At 45.9% G+C, this 18,728-nt stretch overlaps 1 protein-coding gene across 1 annotated transcript in view; it reads left to right on the forward strand.

The window, feature by feature from the left end:
• Window positions 1–18,728, forward strand: part of IGSF9B (immunoglobulin superfamily member 9B) — a 1,080,599-nt gene that overhangs the window by 746,491 nt on the left and 315,380 nt on the right. Inside the window, exon 17 of the mRNA XM_069224455.1 lies at window positions 17,897–17,942. Coding sequence (XP_069080556.1) covers window positions 17,897–17,942 — 46 coding nt within the window. The remainder of the gene's footprint in view (window positions 1–17,896; window positions 17,943–18,728) is intronic.

The raw sequence follows: 18,728 nt of genomic DNA on the forward strand, positions 1-18,728 counted from the left end.
CACCAGGGGTCATAATGAGGGCTTCAGTGTTACAAAAATAGAGGTACTTTATTTTAGTGACACAATTGCCAAAAAGTACTAGAGAGGCAACCCTCCAATAAGAGGCAAGTAACACCCTATACATGTACACTAGTAATCAGAAATAGGCATAAAAAGCAATGGAAGACAATGCAATAGCAATAAGCAATAGTGACCCTAGGGCGAACCCAAACCATATAGGTCTGTAAGTAAAGGGAAGACCTCTCCAATTCTTTTCAATTTTGCGATTTACACTAGTGCTTTTATTGGGTCCTATTGTTATCTTAGGCTGTTTTTAACATATGCTAATTTTTTATGATCTTAAATTTGTGTAACAAGCAATTCACAGCGCATTCTGCAACCCTGCTTCTAAGGGTATTTGTATCGCTTGGGGCACCCTGTTTCTATTTTAATGCAGCAACCACTGTTGTTTCATTTTACCCGTATTTTTTGTGTTTTTTCACAGATTTTTCTTACTCCTCACCACCGTTATTGCCGGCTGCAGTCTCGAGGTAAGGGCCTGTTACAGCCCACCTCGTTTGGACGGCAATTTCTCGGCGGCCATCTTGGGGGTACAGTTAGGCTGTGGTTTAGCCTTTTGCCTGACACAATTGACCAGGCGGCCTTTATCTCTGCATAAATGTGGATGGAGACGCGGCCGCGCCTAAGGCAAGCCCGTCTGCTTCCGTCCGCGACCGAACGGGGCCGAGGACCAGCCATTATACACAAATTACCGACCGTCCTCTCTGCACGACCTACATGAAACAAGAGCTTTTAACCCTCAATAGAGAGCCTTCAAAGTTGCGCTGCACTTTGGTTGATCCTCTACATGCTAGCTCTTTCTAATGTGAGACTTGCGGCTGGTATTTCAATACATCCCTAGAAGAAAGCGTTCCCCTTTACAAAGACCTTGGGATGCGGCGCAATAAGGAATCAAAAGATAGGATAGAAATTAATGTTACCTGTGGATTATTTAATGCCTGCTCACTGATTAAGCACTCACTTGAAATCTGGGAACTGATTGAAATGGCCAACTTGGATTGTCTTTTTATTACTGAAACCTGGGCTAGAGAGGACTCCAACCCAGACTTTCTATTGGCAGCGCCCCCAAGGTACTCTTTCTCTAGACTAGATAGGTTAGAGAAAAGAGGAGGTGGGCTTGCAGTTATTTTCAAAAATCACCCCAGCTGTTCGCTGGAGGGGCTCAATATTAGTCAGTCTGTTTGCGAAGGTGCCTTTTTTAAAATCCGCTCTCAGCGCACAAACCTTCTGGAGGGGCTATTACTTTATAGACCGCCCAGCCCTAAGAAGGATTTCCTCACAGCCTGGCTATCCATATTGGAGCCATTGATTTTGTCTGCAAAAGCTATTGTATTGGGTGATTTCAACTTACATTTAGAAGATCAGTCAGACCCAGCCGCATGCGAATTCATAAGTACGATGCAGAGTCTAGACTGGCACCTTGGGGATTGGACCCCATCTCATTGTGCAGGACATACCCTTGATGACATTTTCATTTGGCATGGAAATAGCACTAGACTAGACAACAGGGCCCTGGACTGGACAGACCACTACCTGTTGTCCTTTAAGTCATTAAGCTCAGATATGGTCCCCAAAACGTACTCAACGTCAACTGTCAGGAGACCATGGCACAAGGTGCAGGTGACTAATCTGACCCAGGCGCTTAAGTCTGATTGGGAACAGGCGAAAACATTGGGTCGAACGAATTTAGAGGCCTTTGAAACAGGAATGAGAACGGCCAATGACTCTTTAGCTCCCCTCGTTCCATCTGATCCTAAACAAGGACGCCCCTCATCTGAGCCGTGGTATTCTGAAGATCTTAAAAACCTACAAAGAATTTATCATAGGTAGGAGCGTAAATGGCTGCTAAATAAAACCAAGATGGAGGGAGGTATACTCAGGAGTACTCTTGAGAATTATAAATTGGCCATCAGGATAGCCAAAACTAAATATTTCTCCCGTATTATTAGAGAGGCTATTAATGTACCTAAGGAACTGTTTAAAACTGTTCGTGCTCTCACTTTACCATCTGGGCCACCCAGTTTGGAGAACTCTTTAACTTTCTGTCAGAAGGTTGCAGATTTTTTTTAAACAAAATTGTCCAACTGCAGGTCAACTTTATAAAACCCATCTCCGAATTAGAGGGCGACAGGTGGAAGGATTCTTTGCAACCTGACATTGGAAACCAGTAAAAAGGTTTCCAGCCTCTAACTTCTAAAAAAATCTCTGATTTATTAGCAGTGGTTAAATCTGGCTCTCCTAATGACCCTTGCCCTCCGCGCATTCTTAAGTTAGTCCTAAATCTTATTTCCACTGCCTCTGAACCTGTTTTTGCGGATATTTTACAGGACGGTTGTTTTCCTGAGACCTGGAAAGAATCGATTGTCATTCCATTAATTAAGAAACCAGGCAAGGACGCGTCAGACTTGTCCAATTTACGCCCGATCTCGCTTTTACCTACCTTAGCCATGGATTCCGTCGTGCCCATAGTACAGAAGCAGCGCTAATATCTTCAGCATGTATGATCCGTAGAAGAGTAGATAAGGGGGAAGGCACCATTCTGGTCCTGTTAGACGTGTCTGCAGCCTTTGACACCATATCACCGCATCTTCTCATTCAACGTCTCTATCAGGCAGGAGTAAGAGACAAGGCACTCAGTATTCTCAGGTCCTTTCTGACCAATAGATCCATTACGATGTCTTGCGGTGACCATAGAGCTACACCTTTCCAACAGTCCTGCGGAGTCCCTCTGCGTTCTTCCCTCAGCCCAACCCTTTTCAATTTATATGTTGCACCCTTGGCCAGCTTGGTACGCTCTTTTGGATTCCATATTGTGTCTTATGCTGATAATTTGCAGCTGATTATCCCAGTCTCCCGCAACTGGGAGGAAACGAGGGAAAGATTCCAGCTTTATATGACTGCTATTAACAGCTAGATGTCCCGTAATTGGCTTAAACTAAACGGTGACAAGACGGAAAATATTTGTTTCGGTCTTGACAATAATCTCTGGAATGCCAGATGGTGGCCGGAGGCCTGCAGGGGATGCCCAGTCTCGCACACCTCAGCCAGAGATCTGGGTATGATATTTGACAGCTCCCTTTCCTTTGAGCAACAGGTCAACAAGACGATTAAAGTTTGCTACTGGGCCTTAAAGAGGGTACTTTCATACACCTGCTTGTTCAGACAGACAACACAACAACCGTATACTTTCGCAACAGGCGGTGGGGGGGGTACAAGGTCCAAACCTTAATCCCACAAAGTCCAAACAATTTGGAAGTGGCCGAACTCTGCAATTCATGTCCCAAGTATTCAAAATGTTCAAGCAGACCCCATAAGCAGAGTCCTGCAGGAAAGCCAGAAATGAGTCCTTCACAGCGACATCATTGAAACATCTTCAGAATGAAGGGTGTTCCACACCTTGACTTATTCGCCACTGCAGAAAACATACATTGCCCAGGCTTCTCCTTGAGATCCTTCCAACAAGGGACACTGGCAAATGTCCTATGTATCAACTGCTCCCTCAAATTACTCTACGCCTTTCCTCCGATCCCCCTGGCTCCTTCAGCTCTCATCAATTGTCTTACTTGAGAGCCAGAACGATCTTGATTGCTCCGGAGTGGCTACGTCAGTGGTAATGCACATACCTTCTTCACCGGTCAGAGCATCCACATCTCAAGCTGCTGTGCAGACTGGATCTTCTCATGAAATTCGGAGGCCAGAGGGTTTACTGAAATCCCTTCTCCTTGAGTTTGGCAGCATGGCTTCTGCACTAGTTCAGTATGGAAACCTGAACCTTCCACACAATGCATGAACATTCTCAAGGAGGCTAAACAACTGTCAACTCGTTCAGCCTACTCATTCAAGTACAGAAGATTTTGCATTTGGTGTACCTCAACCATGTCATTCTTCTTATTTGATTTGGCCAAACCTGGCTTACAATTATCTTCCATAAAAGTGAATTTGGCAGCTCTTACTGAAGGGTTGAAAAAGTTTTTCCCTCCCAATAGGTATCCTTCTCCTCCATGAGAGCTCAATATAGTCCTCTCATGTCTTATGATGACTCTTTTTAGCCCATTCACAAATCGTCTTTGCAACATCTCTCATGGAAAACAGCTTCCCTCATAGTGATTACATAAGCGCGTAGGGTTAGTGAAATCCAGGCGCTGTGTTCTAACAACCCTTACATTGTTTTTTATTTCAGTAAGGTAGTGATGAGGACTCAGACAAATTTCTTTCCAAAAGTCATTATGGATTTTCACGTCAATTAGACAATTTCCTTATCTACTTCCTTTCAGCATCCTTCTACACCTGATGAAAGGATTTTCCATTCCTTAGACATTAGGTGAGTCTGAACGTTTTAGCTGGACAAAGCAAGAGACATATGTAAGTCGGACCAAATATTTGTCAACTATGGCCCGGTCCGTACAGGTCTAGACACGTCTAAGCAGTCCATCTCCCGATGGATAGTACCTTGCATTCAATTATGCTACCAAAAAGCTAATAAAGTTTTGTCTAGTAGACATAAAGTTCACTCAACTAGGGGGAAAGTGGCCTCTGCCACCTTGATGAGAAATGTCCCCATAGCTGAAATCTGTAAAGCGGCTACATGGAGGCCTGTTTGCACGTTTATCAAACATTGTTTGGATTCAGATGTTAGAACAGACGCAGAAGCATGACAGACTTCCCATGAGAAATGTATTTACTTGATTTGTTAGATTGATCGTTCCTCTGGCTTTTCCACTGCCTTTGATAGGAATGGACTTGCTATTCTATTCAGTGCTTATGACTATCAAAGTAGATCCTCTGAGAGAGAAGGAATAGGTTCTTACCTGTTCTCTTTCAGGGAAATCTCCTTTGAAGTCATAAGCAACCTTTTCATAAAAAATACATTTCAAAAGGTTTCTGAAAAACATGTGACTAAATTCCAGAAGTAAACATATACCAAACATCATACTATTAGAAAAGCAAATTTGAAGGAAAACAAACAGAATGATAACTGACAAAGGCCTGTAGACCAACAAGCACATTACCACAAAAAGCCATCACCACAAAAGGCCATCAGAAGAAAAAAACTCACAACATATCAAACACTAGGGTGGCATAATCTCAACAAAGAAAAACCCAGAAATTAGAAACAAAAAATTCCATCCACTCATCTCACCACTGAAAGCGAGAGACTAAGAAGTACCCCTCACAACTGACAGCAAATTAAAAATAACCAGGAAGTTGGAAAGATACTAAATAGTTTCATTTTATGAAAAACACATGGCAGCTCTTATTGGCTAAGTTCGGGTTACACATGTTCTGCCTACAACCTTTGACCCTAGAAAAAGGTATCTCACCTACTCTTCATTTCTCACTTTGCCTTCTGGAAATTGTAGTCCTGGGCTCCCAGTGACAACTACAACATTCGAAAAACAGACAATTAAATAAATCTAATAGAGACTTCTACCTGCAGATTCGGGTGGCGTCGTTCGGATCTGTGTGGCAGCGTTGTAGCCGTCTGTGACATCACAGTCGCCTGTAAAGGCACCACGCCGGCATGTGTACGTCAGTTCTTCTTCTTCTGCGCCACTTTAGCGCAGGTCTGGATTTGAGCTACCCTCTGCCTTTTTTGTCAGACTTTTTTCGACCTTTTTCTCAATGCTTTTTCGAGTCTGTGCCAGGATGTCATCGAGGAAGATGGGGTTCAAGCCCTGTGGTGCATGCCATCGCTCCATGTCGGTGACGTACCCCCATCAGGTATCAAAGTCGTGTTCCGACTGCTGGGCCATGGCCCTGAAAGCTTTGAGAGAGTGGTCTCTGAAACTCATGGTAGCCCGGCAGTCGACTTCGGTTGGCACGACTCCTAGGAGGTTACGGTCCCGATTGAGGAGGGGGTCGCAGGACCACTCCAGGAGCCCTACGTCCTCTTCGTCGCACCCGAGGTCCTCCAGGCACTCAGGAAAGAGGCACAAAGCTGACGACGTTCTGAGCACAGTTTTGCGGAACCGATGCCAGGGCCGACTTCAGGTGCCCCCCCCCCCCCCCCTCCCTTTCTGGGAGCCTGAGTAACCCCCACTCAACTCAGGGAGTTTTACGAAGCCATGTGCTCGTATTTGAGCGGGCCACCCCCGCTGGTGCGCCTTCGGACCCCCTGGGGTCGGCAGGGGCCTCATCGGATTCCATGTCAGCAGCTTCAGCCTGGGTGCCGTTGGGGACTCCTGGATCTGATACCAGATCCGGAATGACGCCGAGTGCACACAGTCAGCCTCCTCTGGCATTGTTCCCGATGTCGATGCTCCACTGGCACCCACCAGCTGTGCGAGTCCCATCCTCATCCCAGATGATCCAGAGCCGGGACGACGTCATACAAAGCCGATTCCGACTTTGACGGAGCTGACAGGGGCCAGATCAGTGCCTGAGGCTTATTTTGATCAAACAGGTACAGGGAAGGAATGGAAGGGGTCCCATGACCCTTTAGAATATGGTTTGGAGCAAATAGACTGGTATGAGGAACTAGGGGAAGCCAGTGGACTTCATACTTCTCCAGATACTGGCATGCTCTCACCTCCTGCTGTGGCTACGGAGGAGGGAGCTGTATATGCTATTGTGCTTCGTAGGGCAGCTGAGGTCTTGGACCTAGATTTTCCTCTGGTGCCAGTCAGGACTAACCTCCTCACTGAGGTGCTTCAGCTGGGGGTTTCCACATCGGAACCAATGTTACCCTCTAATGAAGCCATCACTGATGTCCTGCTGGGGACATGGTCCAATCCCACCACAGGGGCTCCTGTTATTAGGACAATAGACCTTGGCCATAGACCAGCACCTAATGATCCTAGTTTCCTCACCCATCACCCAACCCCGGAGAGCTTGGTGGTCCAGGCCTCCACTTCCCATGGTGCCTTCCTTCTGCTCCCCGGTATAGGGAATCCAAGATGCTGGACCAACTTGGGAAGATGTTTTCTTCCTCCAGGCTGGCATTACGGTCCTTAAACACCTCATGCCTATTTTGGGCTTTTTTTCCCATACTTTATGGGATATGGTAGGTGCTGCCCCAAGGCCCGGAGGGCGTACGGGACACTCTCTCACAAGCTGTTAGAGATGAGAGAGACGCAGCCAAGTTTAGGAATGTGCGGTTTGGACACCACTGACTTGCTTGGCAGAGCGATTTCATCGACAGTGGCCCTTCGGCACCACGCCTGGCTTCATACTTCTGGCTTTTCAGGGCATGTCCAGGCGAACCTTATGGACATGCCCTTCGATGGCTCACACCTATTTGGAGAAAAGGCAGACTCTGTGCTTGAGCGGTTCAAAGATTCTCGGGCTACGGCCAGATCTGTGGGGCTCTCAGCACCCGCTTGCCGGCAGTCTGCCTTTCACCCCTTTTGAGGCTTCAGAAGGTGTGTGGTACTATGCCACCCACCAGTCAGTCACCGTCCTCCGTCAACACAACATCCGGTATGCAGACAAGGTTGTGGTACCTTCAGACCCAGAAAGTCTTGCCAGAGGTTGGCCACCACCAAGCCCCCCTCCTCCACAATGCCCAGGTCCTCTTAGTACGGTTCTGGAAGACCACTTGCGTCCAATTGGAGGGAGGAATCAATTTTATCTCCCTCACTGGCGGTCCATTAAATGGGACAAATGGATCCTGCAGATCATACAGAAGAGCTATTGCCTCCCCTTCCAGTCTTTTTCTCCCTCTATGCCTCCATTAAACAAACAGCTGATGGAGGATAATTTACTCTTGCTCCGCAAGGAAGTTGCAGCACTCTTGGAAAGGGTCAAATGCCAGAAGTAGCCAGTGGTTGTTATTCCTGCTACTTTCTGATTCCCAAAAAGAACAAGGGTCTTCACCCTATTCTGGGTTTACAAGACATCCATCTCTTCCTCAAAAAGGAGAAATTCAAGATGCTCACTCTTGCTCAGGTGTTGTCTGCCCTAGACCAAGGAGACTGGACGATAGTGCTGAACTTGCAGGATGCGTATTTTCACATCCCCATCCTGCCGGCCCACACGCATTACTTCGGTTCAAGGTGGACCACGAACACTTTCAGTTTACCGTGCTCCCCTTTGGTCTCACCAGTGCCCCTTGGGTGTTCACAAAAGTGATGGCGGTGGTAGCAGTTCATCTGCGCAGTTTATGGATTTCAGTCTTCCCCTACCTTGACGGCTGGCTGTTGAAGGCCTCTACGCCCCAGGCTCTCATCACCCACCTTCAGACTATGGCAAACCTCCTTCGTTCACTGGGATTCACTATAAACGTGCCAAAGTCACACCTGACTCTCAGAAGCTCCTTTTCACCGGAGCTGTTCTGGACACAGTGCAGTTTCTGGCTTATCCTCCCGAGCAGCGAGTCCAGGATATTCAGGTTATGATACCGATGTTTCGGCCTCTAGCCTGGATTTTGGTAAGACATACTCTTAGGCTGCTGGGCCTCATGGCATCCTGCACCCTGTCAAACATGCCAGATTGCATATGAGGGCTCTTCAATGGGACCTGAAGTTTCAGTGGGCACAACATCAGGGAAATCTCATCGACACAGTTCAGATCTCGGAGAAGTGCAAAAGACCTGCAGTGGAGGGTTGGTGAACTGCGATTGGGTCAGAGGCAGACTCCTCTCCCTCCTCCAACCAGATCTCACAGTAGTGACAAATGCTTCACGTCTGGGATGGGGTGGCCATCTGGAAGAGGTGGAGTCAGAGGCCTATAGTCTCCGGAGGAATCCGGACTCCATATCAACTCACTAGAGCTCCAGGTGTTGAAAGCATTTCTTCTGGTTGTAAAGGGGAAGATGGTGCAGATGTCCACGGACAACACTACCGCAATGTGGTATTGCAACAAGCAGGGCGATGTGGGGTCGTGGACCCTTTGTCAAGAGGCCCTACCTCTCTGGACATGGCTGGACCAGCAGGGCATAACCCCAGTGGTTCCACACCTGCAGGCTCTCTGAATGCCAGGGCAGATGAACTCAGCCGTTGATGTCTAGCAGGTCACGAATGGTGTCTCCACCAGGAGGTGGCGCAAGGACTCTTTCAGCAGTGGGGAGAGGCTTGGTTAGATCTGTTCGCCTCCGCAGAGAACGCACGATGTCAGCAGTATTGCGCGTTGAAGTTTCCAATGCGGCAATCATTCAGTGATGCTTTTCGTCATGAGTGGAATTCAGGCCTCCTATACGCCTTTTTGCCCATACCACTTCTGCCCAGAGTTCTCAAGATGATCAAGAACGACCGGGCCCAAGTAATCCTAGTTGCTCCGGATTGGGCACGGACAGTCTGGTATCCCGAGCTTATGAGAAAATGAGCATCGATCCTCCAATTAGGCTGCTCCTTCAGGAGGATCTTCTGTCACAGCAGCAGGGGAAGGTTCTTCACCTGAACCTGTCAACTCTATGCCTTCATGCATGGAGATTGAGCGGCAGCAGTTTATAGCTTTTGACCTCCCCCCACCCCCCACCCTGAAATCTGTAAAGTTATTCTGGCAGCCAGGCGTCCCTTCACTAAAATGGTATACACCTGCTGTTGGAAACATTTTGTACATTATTGTGCAGAAAGAGCTATTGATCCTCTTTTTGCTTCATTTTCTGATATCCTTCTCTTTATACTATTCTGCCTTGGGTACTCTTAAGGGCTATCTTTCTGCCTTATCGGCATTCCTTTGGCTGCCTGATGAGCCTTCACTGTTCAAATCTCCCATTGTATATAGATTCCTCAAAGGGCTTGTACATATGTTTCCCCCTATGCCTTTTATTATGCCTCATTGGGACTTAAATCTTTTCCTTGCATATATGTGTGCTCCCATCGAGCTCTTACACAACTGTCCCCTGCGGCTGCTCACCATCAAGACAGCCTTCTTAGTGGCAATAACATCAGCCAGGAGGGTGAGTGAGATGTAAGCTCTGTCATCAAAGCCACTGTATCTCACTATCCATCCAGACAAGGTGGTTCTCAGAACATGTTTCCTCTTTCCTCCCTAAGGTGGTGACCCCTTTACATCTTGGTCAGAACATCACCCTGCCCACCGTCTTTGCTCCACCACATCCCTGTAAGGAAAAGGAGCAACTCCACCGACTGCACCCAAAAAGAGCATTGCCATTCTAACTTGACGCACAAAAGAGTTCCAGGTGGATGACTAACTATTTGTGTGGTATGTGGGAACAAAGAAGGGTCGGGCAGTGCAGAAACGAGCGATTTCACGCTGAGTCGTTCTCTACATAAAAATCTGCTACGCACTGACCAAGAAGAAGCCTCCTGAGGGCTCATTCCACCAGGGGCAAGGCTGCCACCACTGCACTAGTATGAGGTGTTCCAGTCCTGGATGTCTGTTGGGCAGCAACGTGGGCATCCTTGCACATGTTTGCAAAACACTACTGCCTGGACAATCAGGTCCGAATATACGGACACTTTGCCCGTTCGGTCCTACAGGACTTTTTAATGTAAAGGAGAGATATCCACAGCCCACCACTAGGAGATTATGGCTTGGGATCTAAGGTAAGGAATCTGCAGCTAGACCCCTCTATCAGATTAACAAGTTACTTACCTTCAGTAAAGCATTATCTGGTAGGGACTCTAGCTAGGTGCAGATTTCTAATGCCCACCCATGCCTCCCCGCTCTGCAGATTTGTCTAATGGGGTTAGGGTTTATCCATCCATGACTCTGCGCTTCTGGCGTGGAAGTTCGTGGGTAAAAGAACTGACGTGCGCGTGCCAGGGTGGTGCCTTTATAGGTGACCATGACATCATAGATGGCTCCAATGACTCCGACGACATCACGCGGATCCGAGCGATGCCACCCAACGGCGCTCGCAGGGCACTGCTCAGCAAAAAATGTTGAATTCCAAGCTGACGCCAGGAAATTCTAAGAAAAGGAATCTGCAGCTAGATAGAGTCTCTACCAAATAATGTATTACCAAAGGTAAGTAACTAGTTCATCAAGCACAAAGGAACAGCCTGTGGAATCTAAAGATTAACAAAAAACACAAGCAACAGACTCCCTCTGAACCTGAAGGGCTCACATGGAGCTAGTTAGAAAAGTATGGGCTTGAACAAGTGAGACTAACCATGTCACATTAGTAGACCAAAAGTGCCACCTATTAGAAAATGCTACTAGTATTACAGTATAGGTATCCGGCTCCCTTGGGGGAAATGAACACAGAAAATAGGCCAATCTACCCTTCCTGGGAAGTGAACAAAATGGCCATACAGTATTTGCCCCACACTTTGAGCAACATCTGGTCTCACACACTGCCATGATGATCACTAGTGAGTTAGTAGCATTATCCACGCCTACCTGGTGATCTAGTGGTACACAAAACCCTGAATACCATGCCCCAAAGCATTGTTTCTCAAACATTGGAACTTATATATATTCACATGCTCAAATCATTCTCTGTTGTCAGGATGGGCATCCCCTGTACATTAAAATAGTAGTATACAGTATAAAACATATATAACATGCATTATGTAATGCAACATGGCCATAGGCCTGAAACAACACAGTATGTTTAGCAGCACATCCACCTCATTACAAAGAACCCAAACTTCCGCCACTGAGGTGTAAGTTTGAATATTTCTACTTCCCCCGGAGGCCTCCATAGCTTCTGATTTCTACCGCACGACATGTCTGAGGGAGTCCCCTGTCACATCTCTGCTCTAACCTCTTCAGTAAATCTTAAACTATATCTGTTTTGGTCTACCTTAAACTGAACTAGCTCTATCTTCAGCTACTGCAATGAGTCGTTTTTAGGGAGGATTGTTGCAGTCTCTGGGCCGGGGAGATATTTTGGTCTGACAAGCAACTGTCAACAACTGTCACCCTAGCTGGGAGAAGAGATCTCTTTTTTTAAAACATGTTTTTCTTGTGGCAGCAATAAGATTTACACTGATGACCCTCATTTCCAGTGTTTTTACTGCCTTTACACTAGACACAAGTCAGCGGACTGTAACATTTCTAAGTCTTTCTCCACTAAGACTCTGAATGATAGAGAAAGGAGGTTGGCTTTATCTCATGAAAGAAGAGAATATTCCCCCTTCTAAAAGAGATGCCCACTCTTCAGTGGATGATTCCATGAAAAGTGACCCTCCAAGCACCTCCACAAAGGCAGCACACAAGAGGAGACTGTTTCATGAGCTTGATCTTTTTGGTACTGCGCTTGCAGCCACCTCTTCTGTTGGTAAATGAGGCTCTAAGCACTATAGAGAATCATCTGTGGTAAAGAAAAAGACATTTCCTAAGGAACAGTTGAGTCAGAGGTTTTAATTCAGTTGTGGAAGATTCCATCGACGATGACACCATCAACGAGGACACCGTTGGTGGTGACACTGCCGTGGACAATGATTTCTTTGATGACAACACAGCTTTCGACTACAATGATTTTGTTGACATTGACACCAACGATGATGGTGTTGACGACAACAATACCGTTGATGATGAACATTCTGTCAAATATGACTTGCCGCACTTGACAACGAAGATCATGCAGTAACCAATGATTACTATACTTTTGACGATGGAGGCCATACCTTCGATGTCAATGACTGTTTCTTTGTCAACCATACCGTCGAAGGCATTACCATTGGGACCTTTGCAGTCAATAAAAGACTTAATAGGAGATATGTTTTTACATTTGAGAGTGTTGGATATGCCTCCAGTGCAGTTATTGCAATCAGATCAGGAAGACAAGGCTAGTGAATCTACCTCACTGACAGCCTGCAGCCCAACACAGTTGGGTGTAAGATATGTACCTGATTTTGAAAAGTATGCAATGGATAATGAGAAGTCCTTTCATGAGTATGTGTATCAGCAGGAACATAAATCTGGAAGTGCTCGGATGAGTTTCAGATAGAAACCACCTTCTTATTGTAGAGAACCAGAGGTGGCCCAAGTGCCAATGGCCTTCTTATCTACATTGCAACGTTTACTAAATTATTACCACAGCCAATTAACAATTCTAACTTGGGATTACTAGCTGCTCATATTCTTCCGCCTCCTCACCAGGCTTCTGTTCCAGCTTCCGCGCCTAAACAGCCATCACTGCTTCCTCCTCTACCAACGCCTAGGAGGATGAGTCCATGATGGCGACATGGATGAGGTTTATTCTTATGGCTCTAATTATCCTGATACACAAGTTGAGGAAGGTGAGCTACCACTGGGCGGTGATGATAATGATGGTGGTCAATATTTTGTTTGATTCAGGTGGAGATGCTGGACCAGTTTTACAAGATGCCACGGATTATATATCTAAATTCCCTTCGCTGATTGAGAGAGCTGCCAAGAAATTTAGTTTGCTAATGGCTTCTTTGGTACAACTCTGTTTTCTAATTGATTTTAAGGCGCAACCTTGAAAATATGTTAAATCCATTCCTATTCTATATTGTGTTTGGTCAGAAGGTCCTTAATCAATGGAGGCACCTGCTACCATTCCAGCTGTGATACTGCATCTTGAAATGAAATACTTGTCCCCAGATTCAGCTCTAACCTGCCTCCCTGGTCAAGCTAAACTAGATTCAGCAATTGCTTCAACAGACCAAAGAAGAACTATGTCCCCAATAATGGCGCCCTCTAGTCCTCGCAACAGAGATAGCAAGTGTATTGATAATCTGGACAGAAGAATGTCTTCTGTGGCAGGAACCTTGATAAGGACAGCCAGTGCCTTAGCAATTCTAGGACGTTTTGATCGTCAGATTTGTCAGGACATAGTTCGATTAGTGGACCTTATTCCTGAGGATAAGAAGAAAATAGCACAAGCCATATTGAAGGAGGGTGAGGTAACTTCTTCTTTCATTATTGATACCACGATGGATACTTCAGATACAGACATTCACCACTTGGTGGGAGGTACTGTGCTTAAGAAAACAAGGCTGGTTAAAATCTACAGCTTTCTGTACTGAGATCCAATCTAAGTTCTTGGGCATGCCTTTCAATGGACAAACTCTATTTAGTAAACATGTTAATGAGGCTTTGTAGGGCCTTAACACCGGCAATGATACTGCAAAGACCTTGGGAGTATTGCAGGTTTCATATTTGTAATTTTAGTGGATCACGGAAATCTCAACACTTCAGAGCAGGAAGCAGGATTCCATCAGTACGGAGGTCAAGGGAGGTCATACTATATTCAAACACAAACTGGATATGATCAAGGATAGTCCTCCAGTTGGAACCAAAGGCAAGCTTATGGAAGGTCTTCAGGAAGGAAGAGAGGTTCCTTACAAGCAAGAACCAATAACAATCAAAAAAGAGCTTTACTCTCAGCTCGCTCCCCTTTTTCATCTGGCCTTCAAAAGTTGGGGGCAGAGAGGAGAACTTCCCTTTTAGCTTCTGCATGGAACGATGTAACATCGGACAAAAGAGTGAGATAAATTGTTCAATCAGGCCATACATTGGAGTTTATTCAGAAACCCCCAGTTTGTCCACCAAGGAATTAACATCATTTTCAGTTGAAGGAGCTGCAAATGGAAATTCTCAATCTTCTCTTCAAAGGACCCATAGGGACTGTCCCCAAATCACAAAGAAACCAAGGATTTTATTCCGGGTTCTTCCTAATCAAGAAAAAGACAGGACAATGGAGACCAATACTAGATTTGAGAGAACTCAACAAGTTTCTAAAGAAGCAGTCATTCCGGATGGTCACCCAATAAGAAGTCCTTCTGTTGATGCAGGAAGGGGATTTTCGGAATGCTTACTTCCTCATTCCCATTCATCGAAGTTACATACAGTACCTGTGATTTTCAGTAGCGGATCAGCACTATCAGTTCAAGGTGATTCCTTTTGGACTCAAATCAGCCCTGAGAATATTTACCAAGTGCCTCGCTCCAGGAGCTGCTTTTCTCAGGCAAGAAGGTCACCAAGTGTTCCCATATCTGGATGACTGGTTAATCAAAGCGCCATCCAGATAAAGAATGCGTGCATCAGACAGTTCCCGAGTTAAGGTCTCACTCTAATTAGGGAAAAGCATTCATTGGCACCTCCAACAAAGATCCAGTGCCTGGGAGCAATAATAGACACTCAGTTAGGGAAGGCCTTTTTGTCCACGGGAAGAGTGACAAAGTTACAGGCGATGTCAAGAATTATTGCTGGAAGGCAGACGATCACAGTAAAGACATTACAAATCCCTGATAGGCCTTTAGGCTTAATGTATAGGCCTCATTCCATTTGCAGATTTCGTTTGTGGCCTGTTCAGCAGGAGCTGGATCTCCAATGGAAATAGGCAGAAGGCCACTTTCATGCGTGGAGATTAAGCTGTGACAATTCACAGCTTTCAACCTTCCTCCCAAAGTCTGTAATGCTATTCTGGCAGGCAGGTGTCTCTCCACCAAGAATGAATACGCCTGACGTTGAGACAAGTTTATTACATGGTGTGCTTCCCACAATGTTGACCCCCTTTCTGCACATTTATCTAAGGTTCTGTTGTTTGTGTTGTCTTTGGCCAAGCAGGGCTCCACTCTTGGCACAGTTAAGGGTTATCTCTCTGCCATATCAGCATTTTTGCATGTGTCGTGGCTAGTTTCCTTAAAGCAATATCACAAAATAAAATGATGGACGGAGTGTTGAAACTTTTCAAACACTCACCCCCAATCACAGATCTGGGTTTAATCCATTGTTATTTTGCTTGCCACGTCACCCCAGTGTGGACCCACCTATATGCAAATCAGTCTTGACCCTGCTTCCAATGGGAGCGGTCCAGCCCAACCTGTCAAGCCGGGTTCTCCCTGGACAGGATTCAAGCATCCTGGGAAAGGTTTCGGGGTATCACCCTTCATCAGCCAGGCTAGCTTGAATCATGTGGCGCAGCAAGCAAAGGACCCATGTCTGGGCATACCCTAGCCACTTAAGGCGCACAAGGCAAAATCACAAAATAAAATGAAGAACAGGGTCAAGACAGATTTGCATATGGCTGGGTCCAAACTGGGGTGGCATGGTGAGCAAAAGAAAGATGGATTAAACCCAGATCTGTGACTGGGGGTGAGTGTTTGCACTGTTCAGCACTCCGTCTATCATCCTTTTGTGTTGCTTAGGTTCCTTAAAGGCCTTCAGCATATGTTTCCCTTCTATGCCATTCATCATGCCTCAGTGGGACCTCACCTTTCTCATCTGCACCATTCAAGCCTCTACAAAATTGCCCTCTCAGGCTATTGAAATTAAAAACTGTCTTTTTAGTTGCCATAACATTGGTCAAGAGGGTCAGCGAATTAAAGGCACTTTCTGCGCACTTTCTGCACACCCTCCTTAAATCAAGTTCTATCTGGAAAGGCTGGTTCTCTAGACATGCGCCTCCTCCTTTCCTGTAGGTTGTGACTGCCTTCCATGTGGGCCAGCACATCACCCTGCCTACCTTCTTCTTTTCTCCATCTCACCCCTCCAAAGAGACTTGTCCATCTGGACCCATAAAGATCATTGTTGTTCTACCTTGGCCCCAAAAAAAGAATTCTGAGTGGACGATCCACTCTTCTTGGGCTGTGTAGGAGCAAAGAAAGCGAAGGCAGTGCATATAAAGAGATCACCTCACGATGGATTGTCCTCTGCATTAAGAACTACAATGCATTGGCCCTGAAGGCTTGCAGGCTCAGTCCACCAGAACCAAGGCTGCTACCACTGCGTTAGCGCACAGAATTCCTGTCCTGGAAATCTGTCATGCTACAAAGGGGGCCTCGCTACATTAATTCACCAAACACTACTGCCTGGCCAGTCAGGTCCGTTGTGATGGGCACTTCACACATTCAGTCCTACATGTCTTTCTGATTTAATTGGATTCGCAGTCCCACCTCCGGGGAGGTATTGTTTGAGTATCTATTCTAAAGTAAGGAATCTATGTCTAGAATTCTCTATCAGATGAACAAGTTACTTACCTTTGGCTAACTGCAGATTCCTTACCGACCCTACCATGCCCCCGCTCTGCAAACCAATTATGGTGTAGGGAATACCCTTCTTAGGACCTTAGTTTGTCACACCAGTGGTCTGTGCTCATTGTGGCTCCGCGTACCTGGTGTGGAAAGTCGCAAAAGTAACTGATGTCAGCATGCTGAGGTGGCACCTATATAGGTACTGCGCACATGACTACTGGCGCGAACGAAGCAGATCCAAACAGAGCCACCTCCTGGCGTGGAGGATACTGCTTGAAAATCTTCCATATCCAGTCTGACACCCGGGAATATTCTAAGGCAAGGAATCTGTGTCTAGAAAGAGTATCTACCAGATAAAGTGTTACCAAAAGTAAGCAACTTGTTCTTTAGTACTGAAGTCCTTTGGATTGCCCTGTAACTCTGCCAAGCCTCGTGGGACTACCACCACTACCACTGAGCTCCCTTCTAGTCCCCCTGGCCTTTACCTGTTTTTCCATGTAACCTACATTTACTTGAAGTTTGTCCCTTCATAGAGTGGACTTGCGGCTACTGTTCACTTAAATGCTACTGAAGTTTACATTGGTATCCAATTATTAGTTCTGGGAGAGTTGTATGTGTCCCGAGGGATCTGACTACAGATGTTTCACTTCCTCTCTTGATCCACAGAGTCTAATTTTTCAAAACGTTTAAATGTGTTCCAAATGGAACTTCTAGATACAGAAGCAGGAAATGTATGTGAAACTGTACTGGCATCAAGCTGCAAAACCAGTATTTCAGGTAAGTGACCCATTTGCCTACTTACCTGTTTAGTGTGGCACTGCCACCAGTTCTGGTGCTTTGCTTTTTATTATTGCAGTATTTTGGGTTACAGTGCTTCCTGTAAGCTTGCAATATTGTGAAACGCGTCTCAAGCTCTCTAACCTCCTTTCCAGTTTCTAGTGGGACTGCCACAGTTCATGGCTGTATGCGTTTCTTAGTTGGAATGCTGCCTTGCAGTTGCTTGCACCTCCTTTAGCCTGTTTGTGTTCCCCTTTTTTCAGACCCTCCGCTCTCCATCACCCATTGCAGGAAAAGTGTTGAGTCACCGTAAGTATAATGCTGTCCCTGCCACATTTGCTTATTCTTCACCCCCTCTGATTGCCCTGCTTTTTCATTGCTTCCTCTTTCATTCAGGTTTCTTTGTGAATTCTCATTAGCCTACTTTGTTGTAGTTCCCTCTCTTAACTTTTGATCTGTCTCTTGCTGTATCCACTGTACTAGCCTTCCTCCTCCTTGGTCTGATCTCTCACACCTTCCTCTTTGTTATTGATTATGCCTTCTTCCTACATCCCTAATTTTGTCAGTTTATTCTCATACATCTCTCTCATTCCTGGCTGCTCCTTTCTTTATTTAATCTATTGCTCCTTTCTGCTATCCATACTTGCTCTCTTTGGCAAGCCCTCTTTTCCTTGTTCCTCTTTCTATTTCTACTTTTCCTTGTTTTTCATTCCACCCTTTCTAGCTCACTAGTTCTCTTGTGCATTCCTTGTCCTTCCTTTCACCTATGACCTCATTCCTGTCTCTCAGTATGCCATTTCTCACATCATCTCCTTCATCTTTCTGATTCTTACTTCTTCCTTTCCCTCAGATACTCCCTCCTCCCCATCCCTTGCTCCCTCCTCTTTATCATTTACTTTTCATCACCTCTTTGAGATAGGGCATTCTCTTCTTTGCCCTGTATCTTATTGTCTGCTCATTTGTTCTTTGCTGGTGCCTCTTTACTGCCTCAGGCTTACTGTTGTTTTCTAGGCTCTGCTTCTGCCTGTTTTACATTCCTTGCTCTCTCCTGATTCTCTTCCTTGGTTCATTCCTCTTTCCAATCTCTTGCCGCCT

This window comes from Pleurodeles waltl, chromosome 3_1 (genome assembly GCF_031143425.1).
Source record: "Pleurodeles waltl isolate 20211129_DDA chromosome 3_1, aPleWal1.hap1.20221129, whole genome shotgun sequence".
Taxonomy (NCBI): domain Eukaryota; kingdom Metazoa; phylum Chordata; class Amphibia; order Caudata; family Salamandridae; genus Pleurodeles; species Pleurodeles waltl.